General features: G+C 32.7%; 1 protein-coding gene across 2 annotated transcripts; it reads right to left on the bottom strand.

Annotated features, from left to right (window-relative positions):
- Positions 1–1,734: 1,734 nt before the first annotated feature.
- On the bottom strand, positions 1,735–10,425 carry LOC132745488 (uncharacterized). Of its 2 annotated transcripts, none has more exons than XM_060734533.1 (4): positions 10,274–10,425; positions 7,576–7,746; positions 5,605–5,752; positions 1,735–5,091 (listed from the first exon to the last, which is right to left on the bottom strand). In XM_060734533.1, exons 2-4 carry the CDS (start codon positions 7,741–7,743, stop codon positions 4,928–4,930), a joined length of 480 nt encoding a protein of 159 aa, XP_060590516.1. In that variant the 5' UTR covers positions 7,744–7,746; positions 10,274–10,425; the 3' UTR covers positions 1,735–4,927. The 2 variants fall into 2 exon arrangements, with proteins under 2 accessions (XP_060590516.1, XP_060590454.1); XM_060734471.1 differs by having other exon boundaries at positions 7,576–7,743; positions 10,257–10,414.
- Between the last annotated feature and the right edge of the window lie 9,265 nt (positions 10,426–19,690).

Raw genomic sequence — 19,690 nt, 5'->3', positions numbered from 1 at the left:
AAACTAGAATATTCAGGGACGCGACCCGCATTATACATATCTTATCAAAACTAAACAATACTACATTGTCACCATGGAAACTGTGTCTTAGAAAGCATAATATCATGTACGATTTTTAAGTAATATAATAAAAATAATAGGAGCGATCATTTTGCCATTACCAACCTGCAAAGTATACTTTAGGATTTTAGGCCAAAGTGTCCTCTAGTTATAGGTTGGAGAAGGTTTTAGTGGCCGATGCCACCCCAACATTGATCTCTGATCTCAAACATAAATAGGAGACGCGTTATCTTTTAGTCATAAGCAACCTCTACACTTAATCTTAGTATTTTTTATCGACAAAGTATTCTCTAGTAAGCTTTAAGTTCGTTTCATTGGGTTTTACGTCACATCAACACATGCCACGTTCTAGCTTAATTGCTGGAGGAAGACCTCAGGTGCCTTCCGTGCGAACGAACACCTGAGTAGAACCACCGACGTTCCGTAAGCTAGCTTGATAGCTTCCTCACCTGAAAGAATCCAAAGTCCCTGTCGGAATTCGAACCCACAGATGTGAGGGGCAAGTGGTTTGAAGTCAGCGACCTTAACCACTCGGCCTTAAGTGGTCCATGCTTATGTGACCTTTACCTTTGACCTACTGACTTCATAATAAATAGGGGTCAACTTACAAGACTAACCAACACACCAAATCTTACGGCTGTAGTCGAAAGCGCTACCAAGTTTTTTTTTAAAGCCGCAACACCAACTCTAAGAACTGCTAGTAAAAAAGATCTTCGAGTTATTTGTCAGACATAATTTTTATGATCAAGTCCATGGTGACTAAATGATCTCAAAATAAGGGCCGTCTAATGGCCATTGACAATGTTCCTTCTAAGTTACTTAGGATATAGATATCAATTCTGAGTGCATTGTTGTAGAATAATGCACGGTTTGAGTTCAAATGCGTAGTAATATAATAATTACAAAGCATTTGAACGAAAAACGTGCATTATAATACAATAATGCACGAAGAATTAATATCTATTTCCATTCTAACACGTCAAGAAAAAATATAATTATTATTATAAAGACTTTATGTTTGGTGGTTAAATTTGTTTTCGCCTCAGAGTTTTCAATAGAAACGTTCTTTAAAGGCTGTTCCAGTTGGTTGAAAAAAAAACTGTCGTTAAAACTACCGTGTGTAGAAACATTTTCAGAATAACGAATTTTGAAAACGTTGATAAAACTTTGTATGTTTATTTTATTTCATTCTATAATTTTTCAAGCGAAATACAAATTATTAAAAGTGGAATAGATGTAAAACTTAACTAGTTTGCGTCATTAAAATAGCGTACATGATTTGATTGTTTGGCACGTGCTCTTTGGCGCTACATTGTGACGTCACGTAAACAACACTTTAAACGTACAGCGTTAACGACTGAATTAAAGATATTGGTGTTCGGATTCATTTTCTTAGTTAGACCATTTTCTTTCATTCTAGATAGTTTTCACAACAAAATTCGACAAAAATGTTTTTATTTATCACATTTTTCAAACAAAATGGCGCCCTCAATGTGAAAATACACAGGGAGATAATAAGAACGGCGAGTGCATTGTTGTCGGGCCTTCTTTGTTTATATAGAAAAATTCATTAGCTATTGGTCGTACAAGGGAAGTAAGGTACGTTCGGATCGCATCATAAAGTGGGGCATGCAATCAGCATAAATATTCCTGATAGAAATAAATGACAATAACTCTCTAGCAATGTTTTATTACAAATATAATGTATGATACCATGATAAGTACACTTTTTTAAACATTTATTTGTATCAGAATCTGTTTGCGTAAATATGATAATAAAATATAGATTCATACACTTAACAATAAATAAGTTAAAAAATATAGTATGTATAATACAAGCATGTATTAAAAATAGAGAGGTCCCTAACTATTGGTTACCGCCATTTTCTATGATTTTTTAAAAACGTTGTAAAATAGACAATATATATAGTTGTAGTAAGTAGCACACGTGTTAAAACAGTAAAAGATCTGGCAAAAGGAAGATCTACAACAGCGGCAAGGGTCGGATATCATTGAGACAACGATACAAACAGCAAGAATTGTGGAACTAATTATAAGACACACACTCAAGTATGAGACACACCTTTCAATTTTGTGTTTATAACATTTATTTGTTAAATAAAGAGAAAAAAAGAATCCTTAAAGAAAGCCTAGCAAGACAAAATTGAAAATGTTGCAGGCTCGATTTGATTGACTATTCTAAATATATTGTGTAAATGAAAATCACATAATTAAAATTAAAAACTTCAACAAAAAATCCAAAAGGCAAAAATGTTACTGCTTTTGGCCTTGGTTGAATTGTTTGAACGAACGTCCGCACTCTTGTAGCCAGTTTTAACAAGAGCTGTTGGTAGGACAGCAACGCTCGACTATTCTTAGTGCTTGGAGAGAGTCGTATTATGCTCTCAAAGAGTATAAAATTTCAACTTGTTTCAAACCTGCCTAAAGGTTGGGGTCATGGTGCAAAGTTTCAAAGCCATATGTCAATGGACTTTGAAAATATTTGAGGTATTACAAAAACTTTAACATAAATTCTTAGTCAAAAAAGGGGCATAATTCTGTCAAAATGCTTGATACAGTTACTTCCCCCTGTCTAAAGGTTGGGGTCATGTTGGTGAACAAGTGTGCAAAGTTTCAATCTACTTTGAAAATATTTGAGGTATTTCAAAAACTTTAACATAAATTCTAAGTCGAAAAGGGGCATAATTCTGTCACAAAAAAACCCCCTGCTTTTAAAGGGTCACCAAGGTTTTTTCACATGACGGTATGTTTGTCGAAAAATAGCTTACAACTGGGACATAAGAAAATTATCTTATGTCTCAGCTTACATCAAATGTTGTCATTGTATATGTATGCAGATGTTTACTACAGCTGACTTGTACAAAAATAATCATATTAAATTAAATAAAACCATTGTAAATATTGTTCGTTAATGCCTGAAGTCAAACTGCATCCATTATAAAGGTCAATGAGTATCTAGATCAACAGTGACTCTGGGCAGACGAAAAGATAATCACTTTAGTCCCGGATGTATTGAATCCACGAGGGAGAGGCCTGAAGCGCGCAATGATTTGCTTAAAAAAGTCTAGGTTTTCTAAATAAATACCGTATAAAACTACATATATATACATATATAAATGTATATGTACAATGCTGAAAAGTGCTGCCAGAAAAACAACAACAACAACAAAAACATTAATCAGATCAATATTTCCATAATGACTCAAAACATGTTCATCATACTTAAAGGACCATTATGCCTCAAAAATGATATCGTTTTTATTTCTCAAAAACTTTTTTATTTTTGGTATCTTAATTGTTACAATTTCCTAAAATACATTTTTGGCCATATACATGAACTATCTTTTAATTTTTTTTTGGCCCAGTTGGCAATCAAAGGGAATCAGTATTTTGTATGGAAGTCAAAATACTACTTTGTTTACATTTTTACTACCTTTATGAAACATTACTGCATGTTTATCGCTACTTTCTTCAGTTGTTAAACATCTGGTTTGCTATAAATCTATCATTAAAACATTATTAAACAAATGTTTGACATTTCTAAAGAATTAAAAATTACGGATTTCTGAGGCATAATGTGCCTTTAAGTATAATAAACACTCATTGCTAGAACAAGTTTTTGTCTGTTGAAGACATTTCAGAATAACTGCGCTAATATTTACCCTGCTAAAACCAGTACAGAGCTTGTCCGGCCAGTTTTGACCAGACTCTCTATGCATTTGCTGACTTAACTTTGAATATTCTTCTAGATATCCCAAAATTGATAATGCACATTTGTTAAAAAACTGGTTATAGAAGATGTTCAGCAAGATAAAGATTGATATCCGAAACAACTGTTTTGACTGTATTCCTTGAGATCTGATGAGCGCTAAAATCAATTTACAATAAAAAGTAATTTTTGCCTGAATATGACACAAAATGCATATTTACATATTATGAGTATTTTTGTACAAACAATAAAACATGATCAATAAAACATGACTAATATACTCAAGGAAAATATGTTTGTTTTTTTTTTAAGAAAATTAAGCAATTATTATGGAATGATCAGTCTATTGTCAATATCTATAATTGAAAATGTTCTCTCAAACTCGTTAGACGCTATAAATGAGAACTTTAAACGATTTTTAAAAACAGCTTAAAGGAGGGAGCACAGCCGCCGACTGTAGCTGAATGACGCGATTGTTTTTTTTTATTTTTATTTACAAGTGATTAAAAAATGTGTAAAGTGCAAGTTTAAAAACGTTACATAGGATATAGAGATTGAGCTTTTAAAAATCACCCCCCCCCCCCCCCCAAAAAAAAAAAAATCGTTCTAAAATAAAACGCAGACAAATGCAGATGTCAGAACAAAAGTCGACACATAATTAAATGTTTTCTCCGAGTAGAGTCCACATTACATTGAGACCATTTGTTAATTACATGAACTTGCCAGCACCTTCTGAAGCAGCAGAAATCTTGAGGTATAGCAAGCTGACTTATATTACCCGTTAACATTTGAGCCGCGCCATGACAAAACCAACATAGTGCGTTTGCGACCAGCATGGATCCAGACCAGGCTGCGCATCCGCACAGTCTGGTCAGGATCCATGCTGTTCGCTTACCGACCCTTTTACAAGTACAGAAATTGATAGCGAACAGCATGGATCCTGATCAGACTGCACGGATGCGCAGGCTGGTCTGGATCCATGATGGTCGCAAACGCACTTTGTTGGTTTTCATGGCGCGACTCATTTCATGAAACACATTTCACACCTTATTATTTCATATCTTAATGTTGGTTAACCTTAAACAATAACATTGAACAGTTGGCTATGATATAAATTAAAGTAGTCGTGTGTGTGTGCTATGCCCCAGGCCGGAGGGGAGAAAGTGTGAAGAACAATGTTAGTGCAAGCACCCATGTTAAAATTCCGGTTATAACGCCACATATCACAAATATTTTCGCCCTTTTCGCTTGTTTCCTGCACTCCACTTCGTCACCTAGCTGCCAAGCATAATTTGCCTTCACTGAAATAGATAACATTCATTCATTCGTTCGTTCGTTCTTTACAATATTTAAATGAGAAACAAATTGATGTTTCATAAACAGACATGTATACTTAAATATTTTTATACGAATGACGTGAAATAGTTAACTAACACATCTTTTTCCTACAAGGGGAGCGGTGGCCTAATGGTTAATGTATCTGTCTCTCAACCCAGGGGTCATGGATTCGAGCCCTTACCGGGTCACGACCACGTTTTTTCATATGACACTACTGGTTAGTTCCAGGAAGCGGACTCGAAAGTGATTTTATATAAGTTGCAAGAACTTGTTTCGCAATCGAGCTTAAATTATTACGTTTGAACCCAACAAGACAACAGTTCCATGTTTCATATGCCTGATTAAAACTGCCTAAAATTGCACAAACGAATATGTGTCGTGAACTTATATGTATAGCCTACAATTGACGACACAGGGCTCTAATAAGTGAACACTTAACTATAGCTTTATAAAGTACAAAACTGTGTAATACTCACAACCATAATGCCACCCTGCAACACCCCAACAAAAATTGCATAGCATTATCACAAAACATGACGTCACAACAAAGTCTTTTGGCTTATCAGCAGGATCGGGCTTCGTCTGTACAACAACGGTTGTCTGTCCAGTATCATTGCTCGTGTACTGCCAACATAAAATCAGGCATTACAGTGTGAGGTTAATTTAAACAATTAAATGTAAAGTAATGAATGTAAACAAAAGGCAATTATGATACACTGCCAAAATGAACCGACTTATTTTCGTGTTTCATCAATATATTCAATGATATAGTGTTATGTTGATGGCGCTCCACTGAGGTTCAAAAGTACAACGCATATAACAAATGAAATTCTTTCATTTATAACGGAAAATCGACAAATTATAAAAAAATGTACTCAGAATCAAATTGAAAATTTATGTGTTAAAAGCGATTAAATGTTTTTTTTTTTATATATTTTACTTTGCACAATTTAAATGATTGTTCAGGAAATAAAATGAAGTAAGCGAATGATATATTTTGTAAACGAGTCATTGGTCGAGACCTAGATTAAATTGTTCATAAATCTGAAAAAATATTTCAAGGTCCGTCATGCAAAAAACAAACAAACAAAAAACAAACAAAGAAGAAAAGAACCGTAAGTGGTGTCTCTTAATATTATAGGGTTAACGCACGTTTTTCCGTGTTATAACGTCTGCAGAGTCCCGAGGAACGGTTGGTGCCCGAGCCCGGTAGGGCGAGGGCTCCAACAGTTTCGAGGGACTCTGCAGACTTTATAACACGAAATAAACGTGCGTTGACGCTATTATAGCATAAAATTTTAAAACAGATTCATGATGTATATTATATATAAAACACAAACATTAAATCCTTGTGCTTGAACGGTATTTATCCAACTCTACATGTTTTACGTACTGTATGCGTTTTATTTTTTCCTGGGCCAACAACTTGAGAACCGAACGAAATTTCGAATTTTAATTGATTTAACAAAGTTTAACTTTGGAGATATATTAACTTAAGAAAAACATAACATTACTCTACCCAAGACAAAACAGACGCCTCAGAAATTCCTAGAATGATTACAGATTGCGGTAGGAAAAAGATCAGTGACATCAGATTCAAATTCAGAATACGCAAGTTTAAAAAAAAAATCAGGCATAAAACATTATTCTCTCAAAGAAACATACAGAACATTTATCAATATAAACGTCAATAAAACAACGTTTTCTTATATTCATTTTGTGCTTTCCATTTTTGTAAGTTAATCGGGGGATTAAACTGAATGACAGATTCTATTTGTTTACATTGACAACTGTCCGTTTCTAAGAAAGGGCGACAACCAAGATAAGCGGCGATGTCTATACGTCGTATTGCCGGCATAATTACTTGAATGCTGCTCGCCGTTATGCGACTGAGGCCCTCGAATTAATTATTCCAATATAACAAGAGCGCATGACTCTGGCAAACAGGCCAAATCGTCATTTTTTGTTTGTTTACTGGACCCTGTATGTATTGCGCATAGGTAAAACCGGGCTATAACAACTTTTTTAACAAGAGCGCGTGACTATGTTAACGCATGGTTTTGGCCCCGTTATAATTAACATGGACAAAAGAGGGAAAAATAGCCGATTTTATGCTATAATACTTTTAAAAGATATCAATTCATTTTGCTGAACATAAATTGAGATTTATATAACAGCCAACTGTTCACCTATAGATCTACAATGTACAAATTTAAAATCTAAAATAGTTGTATCGCTAACCCTAGATAACATATGTAAAGAGTTTTTACTAAAATAGTACCACATACAAAATAAACAAAGTCAACTGACTGCATGATATAACAAGCAATGCATTCAAAATGACAGATAAACATTATTCAACGCATACTTATATCAAGGCTTAGAACACATACCGACACTTTGATTAAGTACTTTACTTGAATGCAATGATGAACTAAGAAAGATACCTTCACTCCAGGTGCATCTGTACTACCGGTTGTAATGACAGGGGTATTGTTGTTGTGCTTTGCTAGGTCAATATGAACCTCGGTGTGTTCTATAGTAGCGGCGTTATTTCTCGTGTCAGCTTCAATTCCTTCCTGAACATCTGTCTGAGCAATGTCTTCATTCATCATCTTAATATAGAACTTAGATTATTATAAATTTATATACGAAATATTGGTTAAATAAAATGCGTATTTTCATTTTCAATATTTTCACTGTAAAAAAATATTTTTTAAAGGAGTGAAACATATTTTCTGTATTTTCACTGGTGTCTTGCCGGAATACTGTCTTCTAATTTTAGCGGAAACACAAAATTGAAGGGGTAGTTTTTCAAGTTGTAATGTAAAAAAAATTGTTTATAATGAACAGAAAATCCAAGTTTTTTTTCTTCTATAAATACAGGATTATTTTCATCTTGCATATTTATTTTTATACCACTCGACGAAAACAAATCCTGTATTTATATATGAAAAAATTAAATATCAACTATGTATATAAATACTCCTCTGTGTTTCGTTGCACCAAATAATTTCAGTTTTGTTAACCCTTAACCTGCTGAATTTGTGAAATATAGTTTTGCCCTGATTACACTTTGGAACAGTTCATTTGAAAATTAAGGGTTTCAAAGACTAAATACAAACATCGAATTACCAACGTAACTGTACACATGGCCTATGTAGATGGCAATAATTTGCCGACTTGTAGATAAAGGTAAAAAAACAACTCCCTCTTCCAGAAGGGTAAGGGACAATCACTGTTGTTGCAGATGAAACAAATATGAAGCATTAAAGTTTCTTTAAAAGAAATGTTTGATGTAAAAGCGTGGGCAGGTCTTCTTGTGTTCATTTAGTATATCTAGACAATGGTCAAATGATCATGGCTTTATAAAACTAAAAATGATCTAATAGTACATAAACAAAATGTAAAAAAGTGTTGTTATATTTTTCAAGTCCTTCGGGATCATTGAGTCCAGCACTTTTGAGTGCCGCTCAAGCCGGTGCTAGGGGGCGTAAGGGATGTTTAATTGTTGCACTTCTTAATTATCTCTCATGTACACTCAATCAAACCGAGTCTGCAATTTTCAGGTTATTATACTGTTTTTAATGCGTCCGAAGGATCACTTTTTATCAACTCTAAAATGTCAATTTCATGCAAAATAATTTTTTTTTAGAATTTCATTAGCATTTGTCAACTTTCATCTAGTTAATATGGAATATTCATTCTATGAGGATATAAAAGGGAGAACTTATGAGTTTTTAATTTTGATCCTGATCCGTAAAACTTTGTGAACACGGGGCCATAGTGAAATTTAGACTTCTTCACATAACACTCACGGGATGCTTCCGGTGATTGTTCGATGGAAAATCTTCAATAAGTAAGTTTGAGCCCCAGTCTCTCTTTGATTTTCCAGGAACACTGGTTTTCAGAAAAATAATTGCCATTTTGTCGGCTAGGCTTTGATAAAAAACATTAGAAAAACTCGAAGAAGACATCTGTGCAACTAACATGCGAACCTTTTCTTATTCAAAATACACTTGAGCTCATGTTTCCAAGCAAAATTTAGTTTTTATAATTTAAATGCACTTTCTGTGTGGAATTCTTGATAAAAATAGAAATGGAATCAGCGAGGAAGCATAAAGTTTATGTGAAATTGACCCAGTAACTTTAGGACTTAAGTGACTTTTGTTTAAAGAAAGTTACGAACGGACGGACGAAGATTGTACGTGATATTCCACTTTAAGCATATTTATGTTGCGATTTTAAGGTGTGGGGTTCAAATCACATTATATAGGTAGGTTGTAAAACAAAAAGCATGTAAATCCAAACTTTTCACAAGGAGTCAATTTTTCAAACAAAAGGTAACTTTGTAAGTGAAATCGGGTCATTCTCTTATGGAAGTCACTTTATATTACAAAGGACACATTTATAAGCAGTTTTAAGCTACTAATTAATCATCATGGTTAATTGCTCTGATATATTTTCGACCTTGGCCATATGCCACTTAAATATTTTAGATGCCATATTTAAAGTAACATACAGTAGAGATTATATAAGTATATGTACTGTGTACATGCTCACTGCACTTATAATACAAGTTGACATTACTATTTACTTTTTTGTAATGCAGATCAAAGGGAACTCCGGCTATACTCCCACCCAGGGTATAACTTTACTGTACAATGTATATATTCAAAATTATCTTTAATATAAAGTGAGATGTAGCCTACATGAAAGGAAAATATACATGTTTAGTTTAAAAATATAACCAATGCTCAAAACTGTGTGAATTTAAACACATATAATCTATTTATTGTATTAATTAGGTACACCTTGATATTAACATGTCTAATACTTATCATACTATCGTGTAGATATTTTCTTTTCATTGAAGGTTATTATAACCTTCATTTAAAGAAAAAATCCTTAATGTAAACAAGACAAATGTGTAGTTTCTTATGACAAAACATGTAGTGTTCGTACATCATTCAGAAATTATTGAATCGGGGACTCTACATATATATGTTGTATTATTATTGAACGTTTTTAATGTAGGCCTGCTCGATACAAGCTAACATCAATATAGAATATTTAACATGTGTACAAAACGTAAAATGTATAAACAAAAAGCTATAAATAAGTATACCTTGAACTTGATTTTGTTTTCCTTTACATCTGTGATTATTACAGAAATCAAATATGAAATCCTCTCAAAATGAATTTCTTTTTTAAACACACATTAAGCACAACGCCAGTGTTTACATCTCAACCTTTTTTAATGTCACACCTGTATGACGTCACTAAATAGTTAACCTGTTAAACGGATAAGGGGAGACAATTAATTGTATACATGTACTTGTAAACATACAAATATATTTAAAGTGTGACTAGAACAGTGTAATAAAGGAAAACGTCGTTATATACATTAAAATAAAATTTGTAGGAGGGGTGTTCAATTAATATGCGGAAAAGTGCTGTCAAATTTTTAATACTCGTGGAAAATTCGCGTTCTCTTTGCGTGTTGTAAATAAACATAGAGTTAATGTATAAACAAAATTTGAATTAAATCAGATAAAATTTAATTACAAAATTACATGTATTTTTCTAAGGTAATTAATTCCAGTTAAACCGGACCAACGCCGTAACGACGTCACGTTCAACGCATGTAAAACACGTGCGCACAGGTCTAATCCTTAAAATATTCCCCGTGGAAGGAAACGCACTTTTTACAACGGTAGGCCCATGTCAGGAAATTGTTAAAGTAGGAACCCGAAATTGCAACTTGCACCGCGTAAAACAGCTCGTCCACATCAACCCGTTCTTCAGTGTCGGGAACAGGTGCAAGGTGCATATTCGCACGTTATAGACTTGCAATAGTCAGACACAACGGGATATTTTCTTTTAGACAGGACTGACTTTGAGAATTTGGCTCCCTATAACTTGCTAGAGGCATTTTGTAGTACAAGTGGTATTTTGGTGTATTTAACCTATTTAAGGTATGCTGAATCCGGTAAAAGTGGATACCAAATTGAAAAACTTGATCTTGACTATTGAAATGGCCATTTGAAATGACCACTAAAATGGGCGCCAAATTTCTTTAACATGAAATGGATGATATATCAAATGGATGATATATCAAATAAAACTTTTAAGGAAAGGAAAAACCTGAAATTTGATACAAAGCATGTTTAGGTAAAACAAATTAGACACCAAAACAGAATTAAAAAAACAAAACAATCCAATATGGCCGAATAATCCAAGATGGTGGACATTTTTCTATAGGCCAATATAATACTAATATAGAAGTAATATTAAAGATAGTACTGAATTTTTTATGGCATTTAAACATAAGAGACCTGTATTTAGGGTTTACGCAGCGAACATTCACTCTTCCCTGCCCTATCTGCTAGATATAGAGCTTTCATGTATTTTATCTGGCACTCTATGCAAGCATATAACGTGACTACTCAGATTCCTACTGCGTATGTGTGAGGAGGTTAAACATGTGCATGCAAAATATACATTAATTAAAGGCACCTTTCTCTGAGTACTCTTGGGTTTTGATGCTCGTTTTTTGTTATCGGTCGTCGTCTTCGTTCTTCTGTTATCGGTCCTGGTCTTAGTTCTTTTGTTGTCAGATGTTCTGTTATCGGTTCACGTCTTTGTTCTCCTGTTATCGGTTCTCGTCTTCGTTCTTCTCCGTTCATATGTCATCGGTTCCCGACTATATTCTTCTGTAATCAGTCCTGGTTTCCGTTTTCTTGTTGTCAATTCTTCTGTTATTGGTTCTCGTCTCTATTTTTCTGTTAACAAGACAACGGAGAGAGGATTGATGTCAGTTCTTCTATTATCGGTCCTTGTCTCAGTTCTTCTGTTATTGGTCCTCGTATCTGTTCGCTTGTTGTCAGTTCTGCTGTTATCGGCCCCTGTCTCTGTTCTTCCTTGTCTCTGTTCGTTTGTTGTCAGTTCTTCTGTTATCGGTCATCGTCTTCGTTCGCTTGTTGTCAGTTTTACTGTTATCGGTCCCTGTCTCTGTTCTTCTGTTATTGGTCGACGTCTCTGTTCGCTTGTTGTCAGTTCTTGTGTTCACGGTCCCTGTCTCTCTTCTTTTGTTTTCAGTCCTCGTCTCTGTCCTTCTGTTATCGGTCCTCGTCTCCGTTCGCTTGTTGTCAGTTTTTCTGTTATCGGTCACTGTCTCTGTTCTTCTGTTATCGGTCCTCGTATCTGTTCGCTTGTTGTCAGTTCTGCTGTTATCGGTCCCTGTCTCTGTTCTTCTGTTTTCGGTCCTTGTCTCTGTTCTTCTGTTATCGGTCCTCGTCTCTGTTCGCTTGTTGTCAGTTTTTCTGTTATCGGTCCCTGTCTCTGTTCTTCTGTTATTGGTCGACGTCTCTGTTCGCTTGTTGTCAGTTCTTGTGTTCACGGTCCCTGTCTCTCTTCTTCTGTTTTCAGTCCTCGTCTCTGTTCTTCTGTTATCGGTCCTCGTCTCCGTTCGCTTGTTGTCAGTTCTTCTGTTATCGGTCCTCGTCTCTGTTCGCTTGTTGTCAGTTCTTGTCTCCGTTCTTCCTTCTGTTATCGGTCGTCGTCTTCGGTCTTGTACTTTCGGTACTTGTTTCCTGTTCCGTTAAGGTCTTCTCTTGTATACTATGGTTGCCGTCATTCTGTGTCGATGTCCTGGTTTTGACAGTCTTGTAGTCATTTATTCGTTCAGTGGAGTAGCGGGGGATCGAACTCACGACCCCTTGATTTGTAGGCAGACAGTGTTACCACTGCACCATAGCGCCCGCTCTGAATAATAACCATTTTTGAAAGTCCTTTATACATTAAATACTATTTCAATGGCTAACAAAGGGTGTATTACAATTATATTTTAACACCTCTACTATGTAGCCAACCCACGTGACTTTTATATATGGTCAAAGTAAATATTACTCGATTTATTACAAGTAATATTTTTATAGATAACTTTGCTGTTACTTTAAGATATCCTGGATTTATTGGAGGGTACCCGGAATTCTAATGTATATCAAATGATGTGATAATCTTCTTGTAGAATTTTCTCAACACCGTGACTGAATTCCAAAATTTTCGAGAGCTGCCATGGTAAAGCAAGCACACATAGCAATCTCCCGGTTTCAGACAATTTATGACTCGATGAAAATATGGTGTTGTTATTGTTGTTGTTGTTTTTAACTTTAACTTTAAATTTCAAATTAAATAGTCACTTATTTTTAAACAAGATGGTAAGCATTTGGTGTTTTCTGTAATTTTTGTTAAAGATCCTGTATGTTTTGTGATTGATATTTTACTGTATGAATACCACAATAGCAAAAAATTATATATGTACATATTTATGCAAATAAAACAATTTTCAAACATCGAAGAATATGTAAAATGTGTACTGCAAATATTTGAGAAGATTATATTTAATCAATAAATTACAGGCATTTATTTCTTATTGGAAAATTTGACTTAGAATTTATAGAAAATAAATTTCTAATTACCTCCCTTTATTTACATGAAATGTTAAATTGGGTAATATCTTTATAAATAATGCTTATTGGAACTTACAATATTGACAAATATTAATTTGAGCATCATATTTATGAAATAAAACCATGAAAAAAAATGTGTTACAGGATCTTAAGAATGTGGTGAAGTATACACTTCTAAGTTTAAGCTGACTTTTTATCCATCGTATACCTTAATGCAGTTATAATTGAATCTAAAAAATGAATTATGCAGACATTATTTTCAGCAGAAAACAACAAATACAAACAAAACCACACACAAAAAAACGTACATGCAGCATACATGTGTAATGTTCACAATGTGCTGAAAAACGGCTCTTTATTAATTTCAATATTTCAGCAAGTTACACATTTTATAAATGAATGGGACAGAAATGTTGTTGTAACCATTTAAAAAGTAGGATTTGTAAAAATTTGTAAGTTGGCTATTTTTTACCTAGTTTGCTCAACACTCAATTAACACATTTTGATATATAAACCTGAGGTAGAAAACAACTTTCATAGATTGAGATAGAGCCATAATGTCGTAGATATTTGGGTTACAACAGGAGTTTTTGATCCTGATAATGTTTTAAGTAGGATAAACATATTCTTAAAATTTCGTACTGCCTTAATTCATTTTTTTAAATACGTGCAACTATGTTATTATTATGTCTTTAGTTAATAGTTTCTAGAGAAAAGCCTTAACAAAGGTGGTATCTTTTATTTTATATATAAATTTTATAATGTGTCACATGTCGCCTTTAAAAAGATTTTGTGGTGATTTTGCGCATACTTAATCCCGCTTTTGCATGTTGGAACAACAATATTTTATTTGTTTGTATACACAGCCTAATTGCTTATTTTGTATAGTCTTATTTTATTGACCTGTAAATTATGAATACATTACAGCACTCATTGAAATATTAGATTCCACTTCGATTTCGTTAGTAAAGTTTGCGAGAATTAATAGAGGATATTTGTTTGTTTGTGTGTAAGATGAAATTTTATTTCATCGAGTGGGCTTTAAAAACAGTATTCCCACGAGTGGCGTAGCCACGAGTGAGAATACTGTTCTTAAAGTAAACTATAAAACTAATGTTAGTGAAAGTCATATCTGCTAAAAATGTAAACGTTATCGTTACTACCACAGTAGCATTGCCGGTTAAGTGATTGATGTGTGAGAGGTCTATGGTTCGATTCCTACTGTTTCCTTTTTTTAAGACCTACTGTTTTTTTTTTTTTTTTGTTTGTTTTGTTTTTTTGTTGTTTTTTTTTTTTTTTTTTTTTTTTTGGGGGGGGGGGGCGTCGGGGTTGGGGGTAGGGGTGGGATGGGTTGCAGTATATATTTTAAAACACTTTTGTCTCGTTTTGTGTTGTGTTTATGGCATTGAAATGACATTTTTTGACATTTCAAAATAATTAAATTAAATATTAATTTTAAACCATAAATACTTTAATAAGTGCAAAATAAATGAAAACAAAATGAACAACTTAAAAAAAATCATAGCTACAAATAATGTTGAAAATTACGGAACACCTGAAGTGACATTTTCCACACTTTCTCCCGGAATTGAAATCGTTTTTACGAGATAATAATTCCCAATTAGAAATATTATTTCGTTTTAACGAAATATAAAATCTTAATTACGAAATATTGATTCCTTATTACGAAATATTATTTCGTAATTACGAAATATTATTTCGTAATTACGAAATAATAATTCGTTATTACGAAATATTAATTCGTCATTACGAAATATTCATTCTTTGGTAATATTTATAAAGAAGGATTTGAAACTAAGTTTATTGTTTAAAAAATATAATCAAGTAAACAAAACATAAAAAGTGATTTTTTTTCAATCTTAGTCTTATACTGTTTATTGAGCCATTGGGCTTATTATCGTTATATTTGGTGGCTAATCTCATTAAAATCTGATCATATTGAATAATCATTTGATTTTGACAAGAATAATTAATTGCATCATATTGTACCATAGTTTTAATGACTTATTTTAGTATTTTTAAGCGGCCATTTTGAATTGACCTTTTGAAGGTCAAGGTCAATTTTATTATCTTGGTATCCACCCTCATCGTCTTCAGCATACCCATATTAGGTTAAAACTCTCAAGATATTACTTGTACTATAAAATGCCTCTTGCATTCATATTTTCTTAAAATCAGTCCTGTCTATTTCACAATATTTGCACATCAGTTAAAACAATGAAAAACAATGTATTTTATAAACTAGGAACTGTCTTTGAAAAATCCATATAGAGCTGTAGTCGTATGTGGAATGTATTATATAAAAATAGCCTGATATCGTCATCGTGCTCTACTCAATCCAATCACAAATAATAAAATAACATGCTAAAACCTTAAAATAACTTTGCGGAACGTGGACACATAAGATAGAAGCACATTTTAAGACTATTTGCAAAGAAATTGAATGAGAAATTCATGATTTACAAGCAAAATTTAAGTTTGGATTTTCGTACTTTTGAAATAACAGCAAAATGCGAGTAGATTTTTAGTTTTTTTTTTAGTATAGCATTCGCATTTCTTGTTGGATTTTAATAAGACATAAAACTTTAGAGGGTGTCCATACGCACATTTAAGACAAATTTTGTGTCAATCAAATCACAAATAATAAAATTACAGGCAAATAACTTTTGTAAAAATAAGCAGAATACGCAAACTATTATATCTAGGGGTACGATATTTGAAATAATCGTCTCATTCCTTGGATAATATTAAAATAACTTTGCGGAACGTGGACACATAAGATAGAAGCACATTTAAATACTAATTGCAAAGAAATCGAAACAGAAATAAATGATTTACAAGCAGAATTTAAATTTGGATTTTCGTAACTTTTTAAAATAACAACAAAATGCGGGTAGATTTTTAAGTTTTTTTTTAGAATAGCATTCGCATTTCTTTTTGGATTTTAATAAGACATACATAAAACTTTAGAGGGTGTTCAAGGACACATTTTAAGACAAATTTTGTGTCAATCCAATCACAAATAATAAAATTACAGGCAAATAACTTTAAAGGTACAGTAGGGAATGGCTCTCACCAATGACGGGGAAAATAAATGGGCAACCTAAGTTGCTGAAAAATTAAAAAAAAAAATTACCTTCTCCTGTGTACAGAATGGAGGAATGATAGTGAACAAGTGTACACAGTTTCAAATCCAGATGTCAATGGAATTTGAAAATATTCGAGGTGGTACATTAACTTTTATGTACATTTAAAGTTGAAAAAAGGACATAATTTTGTCAAAATGCTTGATAGAGTTACCACCAACAGTGTTCAGGTTGCGGCATGATTATGGTGGCTGATTTGTGCCATTCGTGTTTTCGCCCCGCGACCCCGCCAAGCGAAAAGTCGAAAATTGACAAGTTTAAATGGCAAAGCTCGCTAATTAACGATGGCGCGGGTTGAAGTTTAAGAAATAAAACTTCGTCCCGCGGGGGCGCGGAGCGAGATTTAAGAAATAAAACGGGCGCTTGACGAAAATCCGCTTATTAGCGGGGTCACAGGGCGAAGTTTAATAAACTTCAGCGGTAACAAAAGTTATCATAAGACTTTTAGGATATCTTCAAAAGTTAACTCAAGAACTATGTGACATTGGAAAACTCCAATAGGAAATAAATTTGTTATTAGAGGCTTTATGTTTGCAACTTTCCATTAGAAAAGCATTAATGCAAAGCATCAAAGGGCGTCCAAGCAAGAAATGCAGCAAGTGAAGATAAACTAGTAGACATATGATGACAAGATATTCTTATAAACTTTCCAATGGTTAATTGGTTTTTACCAGAATTTTATATCACTTATGAATGAGCGGACGAAAGACATTGTTCATTATGAACTTTGGTAGACATGCTAGAGATTAGAATATTATTTGTTTTTTTCCACAGGAACTTGAAATTTTATCAATATTAACAATAATATCCAAAATATACAGGTCAATGATATTCAAAATTTACTCCCCATATGGTATAAGTTTATTTATACTATATAGGGGGTATTTTTTGGATATTATCATTAATATTGGTGATTTGATAGAATTTCAAGTTCTTGTGGTATTTTCTTTGGAACATACCAAAGAGTAGTCAAAATCAGTAGTTCTTTTACATTTTTGAAATAATAAAATACATATATAATATTATATTATAATTGTTATTTTTTATCGTCATAAATGTAATATCGTGATTATTAATAGCAACGGATATATACAATCATTTATAATCCATTTGTGTAAGGCATGATCAACACCACACTTGTGTATTGTCCCTTATTATGTTATCGCTATTAGCGAAGACCCCTCTTAAGGTATCAGTTCACACTTAGTAACAATATGACACTGGTTTTATTACCATGATGATCATGTTGATCATAATAGTTTTATTATACAATAATTGTAATATCTATTTTAATAATTTTTTTTATGAGTATCGTTTTCTTTTTTGTGTTTTATACGCTATTTTAATACTGAGTTTTTACATTTACTACTTTTTTATTGAAATTATGCAGATGATTCTGCTATTCTTGTTGCAGGTAAAAATAGGTCATGTATTGAAAAAGAACTGACAGATGAACTACATTCTGTCAGTCAATGGTTGATTGACAATAAACTTCCCCTTCACGTAAGCAAAACAGAGACAATATTATTTGGTTCTAAACATAGGTTCATGTCAGTTGTAAAGGGACTGATATACAGTCAACTTCTAATGTCAAATATCTAGGTGCAACACTTGATCAGACCCTCTCCGGTGAAGCAATGGCAAGTTCTATTATTAAAAAGGCCAATGCAAGGTTAAAGTTTCTGTATAGAAAGCGTGATTATCTCACATTTCACCCTAAAAAACTTCTGGTTATGGCCCTCATCCAATGTCATTTTGATTATGCATGTTGCAAGGATAAACTCCAAGTGACACAAAATAAATTAATAAGATTTATTCTTAATCTTGGTTATAGGTCACATATTGATAATGAACACTTAAAAATTTTAAATTTCCTACCTGTCCAGAAAAGTGTTGATCAAATTATCCTCAGTTATGTTTTTAAAATAAAACATGGACTTGCCCCTGAATATATGGGAGAAAACTTTATTCCAATAGATTCTGTTCATACTTACAGGACCAGGTCAAGTGAAAGTGGGTGTTATATGCTAACTAAGGTCAAAGGTTTCGGATCAAAGTCTTTTGCTTACAATGGATGTGTATTGTGGAATAAACTACCCTCTTCTGTTAGGATGGAATCAAAATTGTACAATTTTAAATTATCTGTTAAAAAACATTTACTTAATGGGTTATATCTTTTAAGGGTGTCTATCCTCTAGTTTTAATATTTATTATTTATCATTTTTATTTACTTATTTTAATTTGATCATTTTATGTATACTATTGTCTTTCTTCAATTTAAAACTGTGATAAGTCATTTTCATGCCTCTGTCAAAACCATCAGTATCTAAGGACCACAATGGAAATAAGAGATTAAGTTCTCTTTCTTGTGTTATCCTTGGTATGGTGTTTTTGATATGGTGCATTTCTTGTACATTGATATTTGTTTTTATTGTTTTATCATGTATGTTTTTACCATGTTATTACTGAATACTGAAATAAATCTATCTATCTTTCTAATTGTAAAATAAATTTTAAGAATTCAATTGTCATATTAACCGACGATTATAAGTCAAAAATGAACTGAAAAAAGTCAGTAAATTATGGTTAATCTTTCAATATATTATATTGTTTATTCTTAAACCATGTACATGTACATTTTTTTTTATCATTTTTTTTTAAAATTATCAATCAATTGAATAATTCATATAAAATTTAATTTGTAACTTAGAATAATTCCTCAGCATCTTTACTAAACACGAATAACAAATTAAATAAAATGTTTCAAAGTTGATGGTGTCATATTAATGCCATAAAAATGTACCTTTTTACTCAATTATTGTACATATTTATTGTTTTTATCTCATATAAATAAAATGAAACATGCTATTGTTGTTGGTGTTGTTTTTTTTCGAATTGTATGTTTATGTATATTAATAATA

This window comes from Ruditapes philippinarum, unplaced genomic scaffold (genome assembly GCF_026571515.1).
Source record: "Ruditapes philippinarum isolate M1 unplaced genomic scaffold, ASM2657151v2 ctg3637_1_1_1_1, whole genome shotgun sequence".
Lineage (NCBI taxonomy): Eukaryota > Metazoa > Mollusca > Bivalvia > Venerida > Veneridae > Ruditapes > Ruditapes philippinarum.
Note: the sequence above shows the minus strand (reverse complement) of the source record. Positions and strands in the feature narration are given on the sequence as shown.

Excerpts from the sequence above, each read along its gene's own strand:
- LOC132745488 (XM_060734533.1), bottom strand. The coding sequence starts at position 7,743 with ATGATGAATGAAGACATTGCTCAGACAGATGTTCAGGAAGGAATTGAA. Across the intron at positions 5,753-7,575 it reads CAGATGCACCTGGAGTGAAG|TACACGAGCAATGATACTGG; the intron begins GTATCTTTCTTA and ends TTATGTTGGCAG. Across the intron at positions 5,092-5,604 it reads TGCAGGGTGGCATTATGGTT|TGAAGGCAAATTATGCTTGG; the intron begins GTGAGTATTACA and ends TATCTATTTCAG.